This window comes from Vigna radiata, unplaced genomic scaffold (assembly GCF_000741045.1).
Source record: "Vigna radiata var. radiata cultivar VC1973A unplaced genomic scaffold, Vradiata_ver6 scaffold_187, whole genome shotgun sequence".
NCBI classification, from domain to species: domain Eukaryota; kingdom Viridiplantae; phylum Streptophyta; class Magnoliopsida; order Fabales; family Fabaceae; genus Vigna; species Vigna radiata.
The window spans coordinates 417,618-436,499 of NW_014541998.1; the positions used below are offsets into that span (position 1 = coordinate 417,618).

Sequence of the window (18,882 nt, forward strand, 5' to 3'; positions counted from 1 at the left end):
CGAAGAAGAGAGCTAGGCTCAAAGAGACAAGTAGGGATGTTGCACCAGATGATCGCACAACAGGTACCAATTCTAACAGTTGTAATGTTTTACAGGTACCTAAAGAGGAGGAGGTTGATAAAGGAGAAAGAATCCACTCTGAAGATACACCACTTCCAAGGGGATAACAGGTAAGATTTAAAAATCGAAAGTAGATTGTCAACAAGATCAAAGAAGATGGCAAGGTAGAGATCAGAAGACCATATACTAAAGCCATTAGAAGAGTGGATAGAAGGCAACTAATGAGTTGGGTGGATGACGATCCCAATTGGGATGGAACAACTTGATTATATTTAATCCCACTTTGTATAAAACATTTGTAGTTTTAGGTTTATTTGATTTTGAACATGTAATTTATTAGATTTTTGAATGTTTTTGGGTAGCATCTACTAAGGGATGCTAAAACTTGTATGTATCCACTGAAGGATACAAGGTAAGCACACCTACTGAAGGGTGTTAGAAGGATAAGCACTTATTGATGAGTGCTAAGCAGGTTTGGGTTAGGCTCGTGACGTTAAACAAGAGCTACCTATAAGGCAACCCAGTTGATTGTATTGTTTTTAATCCTATGCATTGCATGTTTAATTGTTACGTCTGAGAGGGGAAAGGCATATAATTGAAAAATTGAAGGTTGAAACTGAGTGCTATAAGGCCAATTGCTCAAAAAGCAAGCAAAGAAGAAGAAGGAAAATTTAACGCAAACCGCTGAGCGGTAAAATGGACCGCTCAGCGGTTGCGGCGCGATGAGTCTCGAATTTTCTTAAAAGCTGAGCGGTTTTTGAAGTTCTTCACTTTGAAACTCTTCTTTGCATTTCGCCTGAGCGGTCTCCCTAAGCCCTAACATTCTTCTTTCATTTTCAAGAGCATTTTAGAGAGATTTCTTAACTTCCTCATTGTCCCAACCGGAATCGCGACGGGATGACGATCCAAAAAGAAAAACGATTTAGAAAAAGAGTTTGGAGTCGCCACCATAGTTTATTCTGGAAAACTACGGAAAAACCATAAAATGATAAAGCAAGGTCCACGAAAACCAGATTCTGGGTTCAGGAGTCGGTTACGTGTAGGGAAGGTATTATCACCCTACAACGCCTGCCCGAAGGCAGTACCTTTAATTAAATGCGCAAACTTGATGTGGTTTTTCAAAATGTTTAATTATCCCTGAAAATAAAATTCTAAAGAAACAAAAATAGTTTTTTTAATTTTTTGTGCCCGACAAGGATTGACCTTGCTCCTACGTATTCTCAAAATAAGAAATCAGGGTTACGTAGTTCTAGGAAATCGTTTGGGAAATTTGTTTGAGGAATTTGTTTTGGACAAGATTTGGATTTTTTGGGAAAATGAAGAATAAGAGAAAGGTTTTCAACACAAGGCTGACGCGAATGGTCGCACGTGTGCTTAAACCCTTTGAAATAATTTTTGCTTAATTTTAAAAGAATAAGGAAAAAGTTTTTCAACACAAGGCTGACGCGAATGGTCGCACGTGTGCTTAAACCCTTTGAAATAATTTTTGTTTAATTTTAAAAGAATAAGAAAAAGACTTTCAACACAAGGCTGATGCGAATGGTCGCACGTGTGCTTAAACCCTTTGAAATAATTCTGTTTAATTTTAAAAGAATAAGAAAAAGGCTTTCAACACAAGGCTGACGCGAAATATCGCACGTGTGCTTAAACCCTTAAAACATTTACTATTTTATTATTTTAATTTTGTACATGATTATACTATTTATCTTTTAATTTTTGTGATTTTCGTAATATGAAAATTATATTTACATATATATTATAAAAATAGTAACAGTAATTACGAAAGGATTCAATATAAAATAAAAGTGATATTTACGGACCATTTGAAATGAAACAATGATATTATATACCATGTTTGTTTTGCATAAGTATTTAAAATTATAAAATATAGAGTCAAAACACTATTTACGTTTCAAAAAAAAATCTAAATTGAAACAAAAATATAGAGTCAAAACACTAACGATTTTCTTGTAATGATTGCCATAATGTTGATTCAAATTATTACCAAATTTCAAAAAAGATTCTTAAGTGATCAATCATGCATTAATTGCTTATGGGCATTCTCCAAGGAAATCACATGCAGCACTTCTCTCATTTTATTCACGTGCACCCCCTTTTTTCTTTTTTTCCTTCCTTCCTTTTTTCCTTTTGTTTTTCTTTTGTTTTTTTTTTATTTTTCTTTTCTCTTTTATTCTTTTTCTCTTTTTTTATCTCAGAGATAAATACAATTGTTACGATATGCTGGAGATGTCATAGTTGTAGAAGAAACTATTGATAAAGATGGTTGCAATGTAGAGCACAACCAAGGACTACTAGAAGGAAGACACAATAGTTGGAAAATTGTTTGAAACATGCTAGTAAAGTGCATAATGTAGGCTAAAAAAGAGCAAAAGACTCAACATTAAGAAGGAAGCTAGAAGAGAGCTAAAAACATTAAAAGGAATATATAACAATGAAATGTTAAAATGCATTGAAGGGATGAGAAATGAAATATGGTTAATTTCAGGTAAGAACTATGAAATTAAAGTAGAATAATGAAATGTAAAATTTTAAGATCTTCAGCTACAAAATAGTGATGAAAAAGGTCATAGGATGATACCACTCTAATTTGTCTTTGAAATTAGGTGGTGATAGTATATCTAGTGTTTGGACACTAAAGAGTTTACAAAGCCTTGATCAATATCAATGTCAACTAGGTGGAGAGATCCCTAATTCCATCACTTTAGATTCAGATTTCATTGAAAAATGCTACAAGTGAATAACATTAACCTACTACTTTAGACAAAAGAAGATGGCTTAATCTTGATGCAAGGCAACCATAATTGAAGCAAGAATAATCCAACAAAATAGTTCTCACATAATAAATCCGATGACAATTAGCCACACAAACATAATGAATCCTATTGCACAAATTTAACACCCTATCACAAAGAACAGAGGCTCAACTTTTCCAATTCAGAAAGAACTTACCGCGAAGGTTGGGCCTCTCGACAGCCCCTAGACGATGCAACCCTTCTTACACCACGAAAGGAGAAAAAACATAGCACAAAACCTCTACCAAGATCGTTTAAACCTAGTGCTACATGAACCCTTGCCTTGGCTCAATGCACCAAGGAGCCCCACATCACAACACAACCTCCTCACTTCAGCATCGACGAACCATAAACCCTCATACAAAAACCCATAATGCAAGAGGCATCCTATTGTCTCATGGCAACGGGCTCCGACTGTAGAGTCAACGAAGCAAGCCTCCAAACGGTGACGAGGACAAATGGACATCGACACACACCAATTGGAAGTTAGCTAGAGCATAGAGTTGAGAGCGAGAACAAATGGAGAGAGCATAGAGGCAAAAGGGAAGACTTTTGGTGAAATGAAATTTAAAGGAGGGAATGCCCAAATTTTGATATCATTTGATTGAAGAACTTACTGATAGCTTCAAATCTGTCGGTAAATTAAATCACCAATACACTACCGGTGGAAATATTTGTCGATAAATAAAATAACATGGTATGTCGGTAATTTTGTCGATAATTTAAACTTATCGACGGATCCTAGACCATCGATAATAAACAATATTTTTGTAGTGGACATTGTTCACATAGGTGAAACCCTATATAATGATTTTGAACAATCTTTGTGACAATTTAAGACATCAAATCACAAAATGGCCACTAATTACACCATTTGCAATGAAGTTATTGTTTACTTATAACAAATCATGTAGACATATAGAATGTATTCTGTTACAGTTCAAATTAGTGATAGAAATTCACTTTACCAAGGTCATGATCACAATAACATCTATCTATCATTTAATAGTCTAAGTTATATTGATCTATTTATAAATAGATTATGTCCTCCACGTCAATGCATTAAAAACCTTAAATTTAAGGAACATAGCATCATCACTAATGGCTTGTTCTTCCTATAACTCCAACCCCATGACTTTTCTGAAGTCATATTTTATTTTAGTCTAAATTATATTAATCTATTTATAAATGTATTATGTCCAAAATATCAATGCACTTCAAAACATTAAATTTAAGCAACACTAATGGCTTATTTTTCCCATAATTCCAACCCTATTTCTAAAGTCATATTCTAGGATTGTCTAAAATATAACCATTACTCAAAAATACAACAAGTAAAAATATAAAATGCATGATTTTAAGTCAAGAAAATTGGTGTCCTAACACATTAATCTTGGCTTGTTGCAAAAGATTACAAAATTGTCAAATTAGAGAACTAAAAAAGAAACATTAAAATAGAACATTAAAGTTTCCTATCACTTTATAATGACAAGATCATCTATGAATCATTTCACCTAAAATCTAATTTCAATATAGTTCACAATCATTTCACCTAAAAACTAATTTCAATATAGTTCACATGTTTCAACTTTAATTCGTGACTCAAAACTTTTAAAAAGGGCTCCTTTAAAACATTGAGAAAAAACTTGAATTGTTTGTTAATAATTTACATATGCTTTAGCACTTAACGTGCTTTATTAATTAAACAACTCTTATTACTATGATAAATATAAGAAAAATTAATCACCATCTGATATATCACCCATTTTATATTATTGTCTATTTATTTCATTTTTCTACATTCTTATCTCATTTTCATTTTCATTTTTGTTTCCAACTTTGAATTATTACAAAAAAATTACTCAAATGTCTATTTTATAATTTATATCTCATTTCAATTATTTCATGAAATGTAAATGAGAAAGTATACTTAATAATAATAATTTCCAATAATAAGTTTATACGATTAATGTCAATTTATAATTATATTTTTAAACACAATAAATTAAAATTTAATATTATGAAAAAATATTTAATATTATTTATTTATCACAAAAAATTATCGGTGCAAACCATTACTATTAACAATAAAAGTTAAATTATTACATAATTTATTGCTAATATATATTTAAATATTCAAACATAAAGTAACTTTAAAAATATATTTATTATTTATATCATTAACTTTTTACTCATTTTCAAAACTAATTATTAAATTGAATTCATAAATGAAACATAGTTACAAGTACATATTATTACATATGTTATGCAAATTAAGTTAATGATATTTTTATTAATTTACTTAATTATTTAAATAAAATATTAAAATTTCCTACTTTATTGAATTTTAGTATAAATCATTATTAATAACAACAACAATACTAATTTCTATTAAACACAATTAAAAACAACCTTTGGTATTAGTACTGTATCAAATCATAAAATTTTATTATTAATATTTAAATATAATTCCAATTAATGATACTAATTATTGATGGACATTTCATCAAACAAATAAATTATTTTTTTCATATTTTTATTTCTTAAACAAAAAAAAAATCAGGTCAGGATTTAGTTCTCTACAGAACTATAATTGGGACTTTTATTTTGACAATAGTATCTTAACCTCTATTACTAGAATTCAGCTATCTATAAACATTAAATTTTGCTAATTTATCTGAGTAATATTTTCGTAAGTATGATTTTTTTTTAACCAAGCCATTTGAAAAAAAAAAAAAAACCTATATTCAAATATACCTAATGTGGAACCTCAAATTGAGAATTACAATATTATTAATAGTTTGCCATAACATTAGGATACCAAATTGCAAAGTTGATGGTTGACATGTTATTTTGAGCATATACAGTTACCCCTGACATTAGTTTTATATTACTTTTCAGTTCCTAGTTTCAGCACGGATAAGTTTTCCATCATCATTATTCTTTTAATACTTTAAGAGATGCACTTAGTACACAGTGAGCTTAATACCTCCCAACGTAAAACATAGACACTTGTTAATTGTACCATCAACAACAACAAACGCTTGTTTCTTTACCAGCATGACACGACCAATATTTTGTGATTTTTAATATAAATCTTTTGATTTTAGAGATTTCAGAAATTTTAAAATTTCTAATGCAATAAGCTACCGCATGAATGACCAATGTAATTGTGACATTTAGCATAGTTTTACATCTTTTCTAAGTTTGTGGCCCATTTTATGTTTTAAACATAGGGCAGAAGTTATCTTTAGAAGTTGACTGTTTGGAACTTCCGCCCCCAGCTTAACCTAGTTGTATAATAAATAACCCTTCTTCAAAAGGGGAAGAAATTGAGATAAAAGATGCACACCCACTGAATTATAATACTGGTAAGATAAGGCCCAATGTTTAATTTGCTTTCTTTACAATCTTTTTTTCTCCTTTATTCACTGTCCCTTGATTTATTGATACCTGATATATCTCATTGATGCTTTCAAATTTGGTCGCAACATAACCAACTAAGGCTAAACTCCACCCTTAAACAATGGAAAAGAGCAAAATTCAAATGCTTTATGATGCTTCTCATGCCCTGTTCTCTCAAAAGGAGCTTCCAACTTTTCAACAAATCCATTATGTAAAAGATTTGCTAGGTTGTGCACATTTGTTCATTTGTTTTTCTCATTATTCTTCTAATTCATAAATCCTAACCTCTGTAGTTATCAGTTTCCATGTGATTCAAATGTTTGAATTCAATTAATTTGCAGACAAGATCGAAGCTATAGATGTGGGAATCGACGAGTTGGGGATGTGTGATTCTCCTGTGTCAGATGCAAGTGGTGATAGCAGCAAGGGATTGCTTTGTGGACAAAGTTTCTCTGAGATTACATACATTCACATTCATGAATGTGAAAATTTCTCTGTGAGTTCAGAAAGTAGAAATATTGTATTTGAATTGCTTCTTTTGTTAATGTTGGAGTGAGATTTAAGGACCCTTGTAACTGATAATTTGAAGAACATGCAGATGGGTGTGTTCTGTCTTCCAGCAGGAAAAGTATTTCCTCTTCACGATCACCCAGAAATGACAGTGTTGAGTAAGCTGTTGTATGGTTCTGCGTATGTTAAAGCTTATGACTGGATTGCATTGGATTGTTCTGGAACCCAAACTGGTAAGAAGAAATTGCTTTTTATATCAACTCGTTTCTGCATTCTTCTATCTATATAGCAAATTTTGTTTCATCCTTTATTTGTTTTTTCTTCAGTTTTGGCTTTTATAATGGATTAAGACTTGTCTCTATCAACATCTAACACTAGCTTGTGACACGGGTGTTCATACATCACTTCAATAATGTTTGAAATGACTTGTAAAGCAGAATGGTATGTCATCAATAAATGACAATTTTAAAATATCAAAATCAACTCCTTTTTTATAGATTAAAAATAAATTTAGTTATATAATTGAAAGTACAAAACTTAGTATCTAGGTGTAATTACAGTTTGTGAATAATGATATATTTGTAGTTTAGTAGAATATCAATTTATCTTTGAACTTTGAAATATGAATACAGTAGGGTTAGGTGGGAAAGTTGTGGATGAAGTAATGAAAGCACCACATGAGCCATCGATATTGTTTCCAAGAAGTGGTGGCAATATTCATTCTTTCACAGCATTGACAGCTTGTGCAATACTAGATGTGCTTTCTCCACCATATTCTGAAGACTTTGGAAGGCCCTCCACTTACTTTTCAGATATTCCTATTCCTTCTCTTCATGGTAAGTATTTTCCTTTTCATTTTGGTTCTTTCATTTCTCTTCCTTGATTCATCTTTAGGCACAAAATTTAAGGCTCTCTGTTTTGATGTTACAGGTTATGCTATACTTGAGGAGAGACCCATGCCTAGTGACCTAGTTGTTCGAGGAGCACCTTATATTGGACCTCCAATTGTAACAGTAAACGAATACCAATTTTGATAACAAGTGTACATGTTGGTATGAGTAAATATAAATATATTAATCAGCACTTGATCTTAAATTTATAATATATAACTAATTTCTCAACTAGTTAGATAATATTGAGTTTGAATCAAAATTTATCTATTTGAAATAACATTAAAATTATCTAAAATTGATTTAAATAATATTTATTATTTGTTAGGTTTAAATTTCGTTTTCTAAAATTAATTTTATAATATTGAATTAAATTTAAAGTCTAAATTTTAAGATATTATTAAAATCATTTGAAAATTATTCTAAAAAAATTTATTACTTATTAAATTTATATTAACTAATGTTTAGTTCCACATTTAATATATATATATATATATATATATATATATATATATATATATATATATTTTTTTTTTTTTTCATGATGTGATGTCTAAAACATATTATGTTAATTAAAATAAGATAAATTTATGATATATTAATAAAAATAAATCTCATTTTATAAACAAATTTAGTAAAGTTAAATTATATTTAAAATTCAAAAAACAACAATTGTTTTTGATAAAAAAAATTGAGTTAAATTAGTTTTTAGTTCTTAATTATGTGATATTGAAATTTGTTTTTGTCTTAAATTTTAATCCTTTTTGATCTTCAAACTTTAAAAGTAAATAGATATAATCTTTTTGATCCAATTATATTAATTTTTTTTTATGTATTTTGAATTTAAATGTGTGAAATGATATAAATAATTCAAACACTAATCTAAAATATTGGTTGATATTCTAAAAATATTTATCATAATTAGATTAAAAAATTGTATATATTTATTCTTAAAGCTTGATAATGAAGTTTGAAAGTCAAACTATATCAAGAAAATGTATTCTAATTTTTTTATTGAATTTTCGGAATTTAATCCAAAAAATTTAAAGTTAACCACCCATTTAAAATTGTAACAAGTTTTGGTGTATGTCAAAATGCATTAATTCGCTTAGGAAGCACGTTGCTGGTTGCCGTAACAGCGAGGGAAAGTGCACAGTTTTAGACTTTTGGTGGGTGCAGCTTCCATGATCCTAAGACTCTGCCACTTCCACTTCCAATTAGGGATGATGTCAAGAATAGCCATGTTGGAACTCTATATTGTGTATAAATGTCAATTTAATCAACTCTTTAAACAGTTGAAAACATGAAGAGAGAAAAAAATTTCATCAGCTAAATAGAAAATTAAGATATATAGTATATAGGAGGTGTAAAATAACTTTAAATCTATGCGTCAACTTACAAGTGTTGGGTTGAAATAAAAACTAATGTAGTTTAGATTAGAATAAATCCAACTTATTTAACCTATAATTTACATCGATTTAGCATAGATTGAAGTGTAACTCATTTATATATTAATTTTCAATCTTTTGTTTGACTGATAATTATAATAAATATATAAAATAAATTAGATAGAAAAATATGTTTAAATAAACCGATCTATCCTAGTTGTAAATTTTTTTATTTGATTATGAAATAAATCAGGTTAAATATCTGTTAAACCCAACTAGTAGTGAGTCAATATATCTGAATCACACGTAATTTCATCAATTGTGATATTGGAAAAGTTTTATGTAAATTAGAAAATATTAAATAGTTGGAAAAAAATGGTTTAAATATACTTGGTGCGCATTTGGGTTTACCAGTTGCAGACAAAACTTTCCTTTTACATTTTCTTTTAATTTCACTGTAGAACTGAAATAAGGGATTACTATTTCTCTAAGTTATAATAAATATACATATAATAGAAACTGTGTACGAGTCATAACCTTTGATGAGTTGTTTTTGAACTAGTGATAAATGCTAGAGTCAATAAGAGTTATTATAGGTAACCTAAAGTGATTTTATCATTCAATGAGATTCTAGCCTTTTAAAATAACAAGGAATACACTCCAGGGGATATAAATAATTTACGCTAATGGACAAAACAATATTGGACAAAATATTTAAGAGTTTTTTTAGATTGGTTGAGGATGTTAAATTCCTATGTTTGGTATGAACGTTTTATAAATCTTTCTTTCTAAAAGAATATTTTGAGTCATTATATTTTAATCAATCTTTTATTATTAAGGAAACCTTTTAGTATACAAAAACGTTTTCATATTCAGGATCATATTATATTATGTTATAATGTGTTTGACTTTAAGATATGAGAATGAAAAATAATAATATATTAAAAAAATTGTTTATTAGATTCACATCCTCTCTTACGGAAAAAATATTAGTGAAAAGTATGATTAAAAGAATGAGATGTTAGATTTCTAAAAGCGATTTTTAAAGCATTTACACTAAATATGAGAGTTTAAAATTCTCAGCATGTGATTCGTAAAAACTTTCCCCTATTCAACATCTACGAAAGGAATTTCTCAGAAGGCTTGTAAATCAAAGTTTCTCTCATGAGGGATTTTTTTTTTTTGTCAATATTCTTTAATATCTACATTTTAAATGATTAAACATAAAATAAATGTTTTAAAACATTCATCACACAAGCCATATGTTTACATTCCTTTTCACGTATGTCATCCACGTATTTTATTTTAAGTAAATATGTTTTTTCTTTATTTTTTTATTTATTACGTTTTAAAGATATTTATGATGTCTTCCCATATTTAATATATAATGAGAACGTTCAAAAAAAAAAGTCAATGCAAGATAATCGAAGCAAGAACATCCAAATGTGTGTGATGAGAAGAAAATAAAAAACCCAGAGAAAATGTTTTATTTGTTCTACAATATCAGAGATGGTATGGTAACTTTGAAGCTGCAACAGAAAGACCCTTCATGATTGTCGGAGGAAGAAGAAGATGAGAAAGCAAACACGGGAGAGAAAACAAAGGTAAGGAAAAGTAATCTCTACTGATTAAAGCTTATGATGTTTCTTCTTGTACATGGAAAAGGAAAATCTTTGGCTTAAATAAGTTTTATATAAACTAAGAGGGAAAGGGAAAAATTCTAACTGAAAAACAAACTGATTAAGCAGTAATCATAATTGATGTTTTTTAGTTAGAGTTTTTATTCTATTTGCATTTCATAATAGAATTTTTGTTAAGGAGTTTTAACACAATTCTTTTGATGATTAACACTGTAAAAGGAGTTATACAAAACCAATTTTTAATTTTTATAACAAAATTTTTGTAATAAATCTTTGACTTTTATTATGAATTAAAGAAAAACAAATGTGTCTATTATAATCATCAACTATAATAAGAAAATATATATGACCATAGACAAAAGGTATAGAAACATGACTCCTTATATCACAATGCTTCAATTCAGAACAATTAATAGATAATGAAGTGTTTTAGGAAAAGGATAGTTTATGTCGTTTGGCATAAGGACATATATCACAAACATTATCACATGGTATTTAAACATAAGGAAACTTTTTTAATATTTGTTCTATAGTTTTGTTTCCATGATGACCTAATCTATAATGCCACAAGTTAACATCAACACGTTTATAAGAAAGAACAAATCAAGGAATGAAATCTTGATCAAAAATAGGAAAAGATTGTAAGTAATAAAGGCCATTACAGACGTCAACATGTCCAATCATTTTTAAGGTAAAATTGTCTTGTATTTGACACATCTTAAAGGAAAAGGTTTGATGGCAACCCCTAAAGGAACTTCCCATCCAAAGAAGTATCAACTACACTAAGATTATGAAAGGGAAGTTGATTGAGAACTTAATCTTTTCTTTCTAAAGTCTTAGCATGATTCTCTTTAACATTTTACTTTGTTTGTAGGTAAGAATAATGAAGCAAAGGAGAAACAAGAGGAGCTTGATCACTGTTAAGTCCTTGGCAAGTGTACCAGATCGTTATCAAGTAATATAAATGGGTAAGTCCGAGTATCGTTTTCCCAAAGGACTCTTAGGCCTTAACTTTCATGTAACCTAATCGCGTAAGACTTGAGAAGAGAATAATATTGATAGTTATATGCAAAGAACAAAAATAAACATGCAATGCAATTGATTCAATTGGTTTTGAGAACTATGGATGAATGGTGTTGTTGGGGTTTACAATTTCATCTTATCCACTCTCATATATCTACTCTTCTTATTTAATTCACTTATTTATCTAATTGACATGCATACTTTCTTAATTACCCTTAACCCAATTCCTTGGTGAAAAGAGCCTATTACTAATTATCGGCTTGCTATCCCTAGCCTCCCCTAGTAACTAATAATGCAATGCGTTCTGAAGCAATTACAATTGACCGTTTTACCCCTATCCCTAGGCGAAATTGGCATAATCAAGGAATTTCCCACCAGTTCATGACATTACCGTACGTCCCCATATCGAGAAAGACAAACAACATTTATTGAATGAGTTAAACAATAAAAGCATTGAGCGCAGATGAGAACCCGACAATTGATAAATAAGTATATGACAAGCATATGAAATAAATAAATAAGAATTTCAATATATGAGAGTTTAAAAAGATTATATTGTTCCCCAACAACAAAGGGTTTAGTTCACCATAACCATGGTGAAACTAGATGAAAATAATGAAAGAATGAAAGAGATAACCCTAAACTTGGTTGAATGGAGCCTAAGCATCCAAGGGACCTCCTCCAAGGTGTGTGGAATAGCTCTGGACGTTCTCTCTGCCAAAAGAATCCTTATCTAATTCGCACTAGGGCTATATATAAGCCCAAAAAGATATCAGATAGATAACAAAAAGATTTACAGAATCTAGCCAAAAAAACAGACAACTGCCTAGGCGCCTAATTTGACCGCTCAGCGGTTTGCCTCTAGCCGCTCTGGCCGCTTAGCGGTCAGTTTTGCCGCTGAGCGGTTTGCCTCTAATCGCTCTGAGCACTCAACGTACCATTCTGGCGCTCAGCGGCTTGTTTGACCCTTCTTTTCATCATTTTTCTCCTTCTTGCATGGGTCTAAGTCCACCTTACTTCACTTCCATCTTTATTTCATCTAAAAACCCTGCAAAACAATGCAAAACAAGCATAATATCTCTAAAACCAACTTTTGACTCTCAAAGACTCAACTTAAGTGTTTTACTTGATTTAGAGCTCATTCTAAGCCTCAAAGGGTGTGTTTTACTATCAAATTTAAGTATGAAAATAATGGTTTTTAAACCGTTATCAATCACGGCTAGCACTTGCCAAACACATTTTGCGCACGGAAAACACCAAGCTGGCCACACTTATGCCATTTTCCACGTGCAACAAAGAAGATGGCCGAGACTTACGTTTGTAGCACCTTTTTCATTCATTTCCACGTGGTTTTACAACTTGTGCAGCTCATGTTCCACACTTTGCACGTGAAACACACCATTCACACTTCATTTGTATTTCTTCACATTTCCAATTTGAACAATGGATAGCTTGCTCTGCACACATCACAACTCTTCTTCTCCTATAAAAGAGGACCTCCATCATTTATAAAGGTAACTTGAATGTCATTAGTGTTATGCTGCGGAATTGAATCCAACTACTATTTTCGAGTTCAATACATTGTTCTAGCTTTAGCTTTGCATTCCTCTAGCTTCATTCCCCTTAGGAGAGCCCCCTGAGCTAGAATTCTACTCCTATACCATAACCAAACACGTTCAGCCATTTTATCAAACACCTACCGTGCATTCATCAGTTCATCTATTCATTTCATCCGCTGCAACCTCTGATCTATGAAAGTCGTGTCCTCTTGAAGATTGGTGACGCTTTTATCAAGGTTAGAGTGTAGTTTATGTCCCTGATTAAGCTTTGGACAAAGATTAGGTTAAAAGAGAAATTAGGAATGTATAGGACATTAAAGATGATAAAATCTTTTGAAAACTGAATGATCCTTGTATGTTAAGTAGTGACAACAAAATTATTTGGAAGCTTGACTAATATAGGTTTATTTTTATGAAAAGTGACAATACATTTTTTCATGGATCACATGATCAATGGTCCTAGTGTCTATAATCCAAGAAAAATTACATTGTTTGTCTCCTGATGTGTTTCTTTGCACTTGGTTGAAACTGTTTGAGGGATTATCAGTACCTTCTATCGTCTTTAGTAACTTTTACATTTGTTCTAGGGTAAAAGAGATGAAAGAATTGTTAGTGTTGCCTTGTTGAATGATCTGTGTCTGTGTAAAGGCATAAACATCTTTGCAAGCATTGACATGGTTGCCTTCATTCTATCCTTCTTTATCTTGATTATTGTGACTGCCATTCTTCTTATACCACGGTGGGTAGCCATGTTTAGAGTAACATTCATCAACAATATGGTTCATCTTGTGGCAATATGAGCATTGTTTCCCATAATTGAGATTTCTTCCTCTTCCTTTTCCTTGTCCACATGAGTTAACACCACACCCTTGAGATTTCTAGCTATGTTCTTGTTTTTAATGATTTTGTTTATCATTGGTGTTGCCCAAGATCTTTGTTGCACCATTCTATTTGGCGATGCCAGTACTTTTTCTTTCTCGTCTTTTTTGTTGCATGATGTGGGAGAAGACCTAGTTGATGTTGGAAAGGGGCTTCATTAAAAGAATTTATTTTCCCACAGTGGTATAAGTATTATTTATGCATTTCATAAAACAAAACAACATGTTCTATTTCTCTATATTTGATAGAGATCTTAGATATATCACAACTATAAGGAACATCACAAATGCAACATGATATGGGTTTAAGAGACTCTAATTCTTCCCAATTTTTTTTAAATAAGTAAAGAATTGACTTACATTATCCTCTCTCCCAGTTTAATCGATTGAAGAACCTTTCTTTTAATTCATCCCATAAATCTTTGACATTTTCAACATATATGACACTTTCTGCAATCTGTGGAGAAATGGTCTTAATAATCCAAGATAGGACCATCATGTTGCATCTTTACCAAGCATCAAACAAGGGATTGTTTCTTTGAGGTTTCTTTATACCTCAATCTATGAAGTTCAACTCTTTTCATGTTTCTACTCTAAGAAGAATAATTAGTCTCATTTAAAACCTAAGAGATGAGAGTAAGACTTGGATTTTTCCCAAGATGTAGATAAAAAGGGCTGGAGGGATTTGCTGAATGATCTATATGTTCCATCACACCAAGAACTAAAGAAAAAGGCTACTAGTTTGAGTAAGAGATGAAATGCATCAGAAGTAGAGGCTGAGCAGGCAACAAACCTACTCTGGTACCATATCAGAGATGGTATGGGAATGTTGAAGCTACAACAAGAAGAGCTTCCATGGCTGCCAGAGGAAGAGGAAGATGGGAAAGCAAATAAGGGGTAGAAAACATAGGTAAGGAAAAATAATATCTACTGATTAAAGCTTTTGTATGTTTTCTCTTGTACATGGAAAAGGAAAATCCCTAGCTTAAATAAGGTTTTCATAAACAAAAAAGGAAAAGGGAAAGACCCCAACTAAAAAAAAACTAAGTACTGCTTCTAAGCATTAGTGTTAAGTGATCTAACAGACTTATTATATAAAAAAAAACAACTGTATATTATCACATAAACTTGTTGGTGGCAATAGACATTTAATTATGTTTTGTATTTTTCTGGCCTAATAGTCCTATAGAATACGACACAATAATGCTTAATAAACCTCGACGTCTTGAAATAGTCTAAAATACGTTTATTGGAGTAAATATTCACATATTAACTATTATCATGACAAATCTCGCCAGTTTAATTATAACACGAAATTGTTATTTTTATTTATGGTAAGATATCACATTATTGTTACTATTCTTATTTATTTGAGGTAAATATTTTTTTTCCTAATATTATTGGATATCATATTACTTGTTTTATGACATGGGCATAAGGCCCGAAAACCATATAAATACATCTGGTTTTCGATAAGGAATGCAAACACTCACTCTCATACTTATCCTTTATTATTCACAAGATCTCAACTTTCTTACTAACTTGAGTCTCAAAGAGTTTTTTGCAGGTAAATCTTCCCTTGCGTTCCAATCCTCAAGAGTATATGTCAGAAACTTCAAAGCCATTCAAATTTGGCCACTTATCCGAAGGTCCATCCTCGAGATCCCCATAAGAACATTGTGGGCCTCTAGTAAAACTTTTTCCCAGCCTCACTCTTCATTGGTCGCCACCTAAAATCAAGCCCAACTTTCTCACGAGATGAAATCCAACCTAATGACAATCGTTCATAATCAAATGCAGATTATAATGCAGTAAAACGAAAAATAGTGCAAGCATTATGATGCCAAGCTTGAACCCTTACGGGCTCCACATCATGCGAACCTCTAAGCGCTTCAATAAAATCTGACTAGCCTGGAGAATGGAAACTCCCCACCCCCATCCTTGGCCTAACTCCCAAGAAGAAGGCCCGCATAACTCCCGAGTGAAACGCAATCCCCCAACTTAAATAGATTCGCGTGAAAGTCGCAACTGATCCCCTCGATGCAGGACTCAAAGAGATTAGAGTAGGACAACATGACACAAAACGGGGGAAACTCACGGACATTCCCACAACTTGAAGCGTGATCATCGTAGGCACAAACATCGCAAACCCTATCGAGAATGAGGAACAACAAAATTCTAAGATTCCACAGGACATCCTGACAAACAGTTTAACCGTAAGAGCATAAAAGTTGCCTGGGTATATGCCTAAGATTTTTTAGACAGGACTAGCTACTCATGCCTACCTAATATCGAGAATTTTAATCATTTCACGATAGAAGTGGTCTATGCTAGCATCCCAAAGGGGATCCTCATCAACATTCAAAAATATGAGGGAAAACTAACCTAGCTACCCATCTAAAAAGGCTTATTTGATCTAGGTCAGTATTCATACCCAAGATAAAAGAGTTTTTTGTAGGTTGTTTCCAACCACCCTGGACGAATCGACTTTAGACTAGTACTACAACCTTGAAGTACATAGAAAAGGGGAAAATGAGACCCTCATGCATGGAAAATCTCAGGGAATAAGCATCCAAATACATGGCCATTGAAGAAAACAAGTTGAAAAGGGAAAATAAGCCTAACATCCTAGTAGGAGGGAAGAGTAGTAAGAACAATGCCACTGATCAAATTATGGCCCAATACAACCAGTACACTCCCTTGAACACCAACAAGGACACCATACTTAGAGAAGCATGCAATTTGTTGCTCATCTAGTTCCCTAAACCTCAACAACCTTCCATCAAGGCTCCCCTCACCAAAAACTGTTCGTACCATTAGAACATAAGACACACCATAGAGGAATGATATTATTTAAGGGATCTCATCGAAGAATCGATCCGCTCTAGTGCTCTAGCATTTTTCATTCAACAGGGAAACGACGATTGGGGCAGAGGACGTGGTGGTTTTTTTGGTCGAGGTCGAGGTAGAGGACATGAAGGTTTTACAGGACGAGGTTGAGGACAATGGGATCAACCCAACTTGGTACTCCAAATCTCAGGCCCCAAGCTCGTCCAAGGTTAACATTTCATTCCTACACAACCAGTCATTCAAAGCTAGATCATCCAACCCAATCCTCCCTATGTAAGGGGTGACATCCACACTGTTATTGGAGGTTTCCCCCAAGAATGAAGCTCCCGAGTAAAACGTAGAAGATACTAGAGGAGTATCAACTCAATAAGCCAGTTCCCACCATGACGCTTACCTTCTATAACCTTCTCCGACGAGGACATATGCTTGGATGACCCAAACCAAGACAACCTAGTGGTCGTCACTACAACCATCGCCATCTAGCAAGTTCATAAGATCTTCATAGACCAAGGGAGCTCAACCAATGCCCTATTTTGGCACACCTTCAAGAAGTTAGATATCCCTACTAACCTAATTTAACCCTATCTATAACCTTTGCTCGGTTTTGCTAGAGAATAGTGTTGAGATTGTTGACAACACAAACTCTATATCAAACTGGTTTTTGATGATGACAACTCAGTGCTTAATAACAATACATATGTTCCAGTATTACATGTTCTTATACTGAAATGTTTGTCATATCTACTAAACATGTTTTTATTGAAATACATTGTATGTTCCTATGTTTGATTGAGTGTTATATTTGTGGAACATGCTTGTATTGAAATGTGAGATAAAATTTCTTTAATAATTACACATTTCTGAAAGAAAAGATCATAAGCACCTTTTGAACTTATAATTATTGTAACAAAGTTCTAGTCCAGTCGAATGCACTCTTTATGGATTCGACTATGCTAAAATCTTTCTACAGATTTTGTGAACAAGTGTTGTGTGAGATTTTGAGTTGAACAGAATTTCAAAGTGATTTTTCATGTGTCAGTCGACATTGTGAAATGCATATTCGACTGTGTTACTGTTCTGTTTGAAATTCTGTTAAGCCCACCAGCTCCAACGACTATATTTTCAAAAGTTAGTTAAAACTGTATGACCTGGTCAACTATAATAAATGTGTATTGATTTCGTTGACTGAGGAGCCTTTATGTTGACTGTCTGTTATAACTGTTTTAGTACAGTCAACTGTATTAGTAAGCTATTCGACTATGAATCAATCTGATGAAACAGAAAGCTATAAATAGACAGAACTTGAATTGTTCTGTGACTTTTGTGATATGAAATTTTCATTTTCGTGTTTCAGATTGAATTCGTTAGAAGCTCCAAGAATTCTCCAAGAAGACGGTGGCGATCTTGCTTGAGAGAAATTCAGAAGGAGAAATCATTGTTCTCACTGTTTGATCAATATCTGCACAAAGAAGGTGCTTCTGGTTTGATCTTGATAGGCTTGACATGTTGTGAAGACTGTTGTTTTTTACTGAAGGCTTCGAAACCTGTGAAGTCTGCTGTAATAGGCTTGACAATCTGTGAAGTGTGCTCTGATAGGCTTGGCAACCTGTGAAATCTGCTGTGATAGGCTTGGCAACCTGTGAAGTCTGCTGTGATAGGCTTGGCATCCTTTAAAGAGTGTTGGTGACACGTTGAAGATTGCTCGACGTGGGTGCAGATTGCAGAGAGGGGATTCTTACTGGAATTCTAGTTTTGTGTGTGCAGCTATGTTTGGTTTTGGGTTAGAGAGGAGATTTATATTTTTATGTGGTGCTTCTATAAATTCCTTGTTGTAAAAACCGCAACCATTATAGTGCATTTGCTTCC

The 18,882-nt window shown here is 32.2% G+C and overlaps 1 protein-coding gene across 3 annotated transcripts; it reads left to right on the top strand.

The window, feature by feature from the left end:
• Positions 1-6,127: 6,127 nt before the first annotated feature.
• On the top strand, positions 6,128-7,888 carry LOC106778800 (plant cysteine oxidase 3). Of its 3 annotated transcripts, XM_022776323.1 has the most exons (6): positions 6,128-6,244; positions 6,379-6,505; positions 6,620-6,774; positions 6,877-7,021; positions 7,421-7,624; positions 7,719-7,888. In XM_022776323.1, exons 2-6 carry the CDS (start codon positions 6,400-6,402, stop codon positions 7,820-7,822), a joined length of 714 nt encoding a protein of 237 aa, XP_022632044.1. In that variant the 5' UTR covers positions 6,128-6,244; positions 6,379-6,399; the 3' UTR covers positions 7,823-7,888. The 3 variants fall into 3 exon arrangements, with proteins under 3 accessions (XP_022632044.1, XP_022632045.1, XP_014522282.1); XM_022776324.1 differs by lacking the exon at positions 6,128-6,244 and having other exon boundaries at positions 6,274-6,505; positions 7,424-7,624; XM_014666796.2 differs by lacking the exon at positions 6,128-6,244 and having other exon boundaries at positions 6,276-6,505.
• The last annotated feature ends 10,994 nt before the right edge of the window (positions 7,889-18,882 follow it).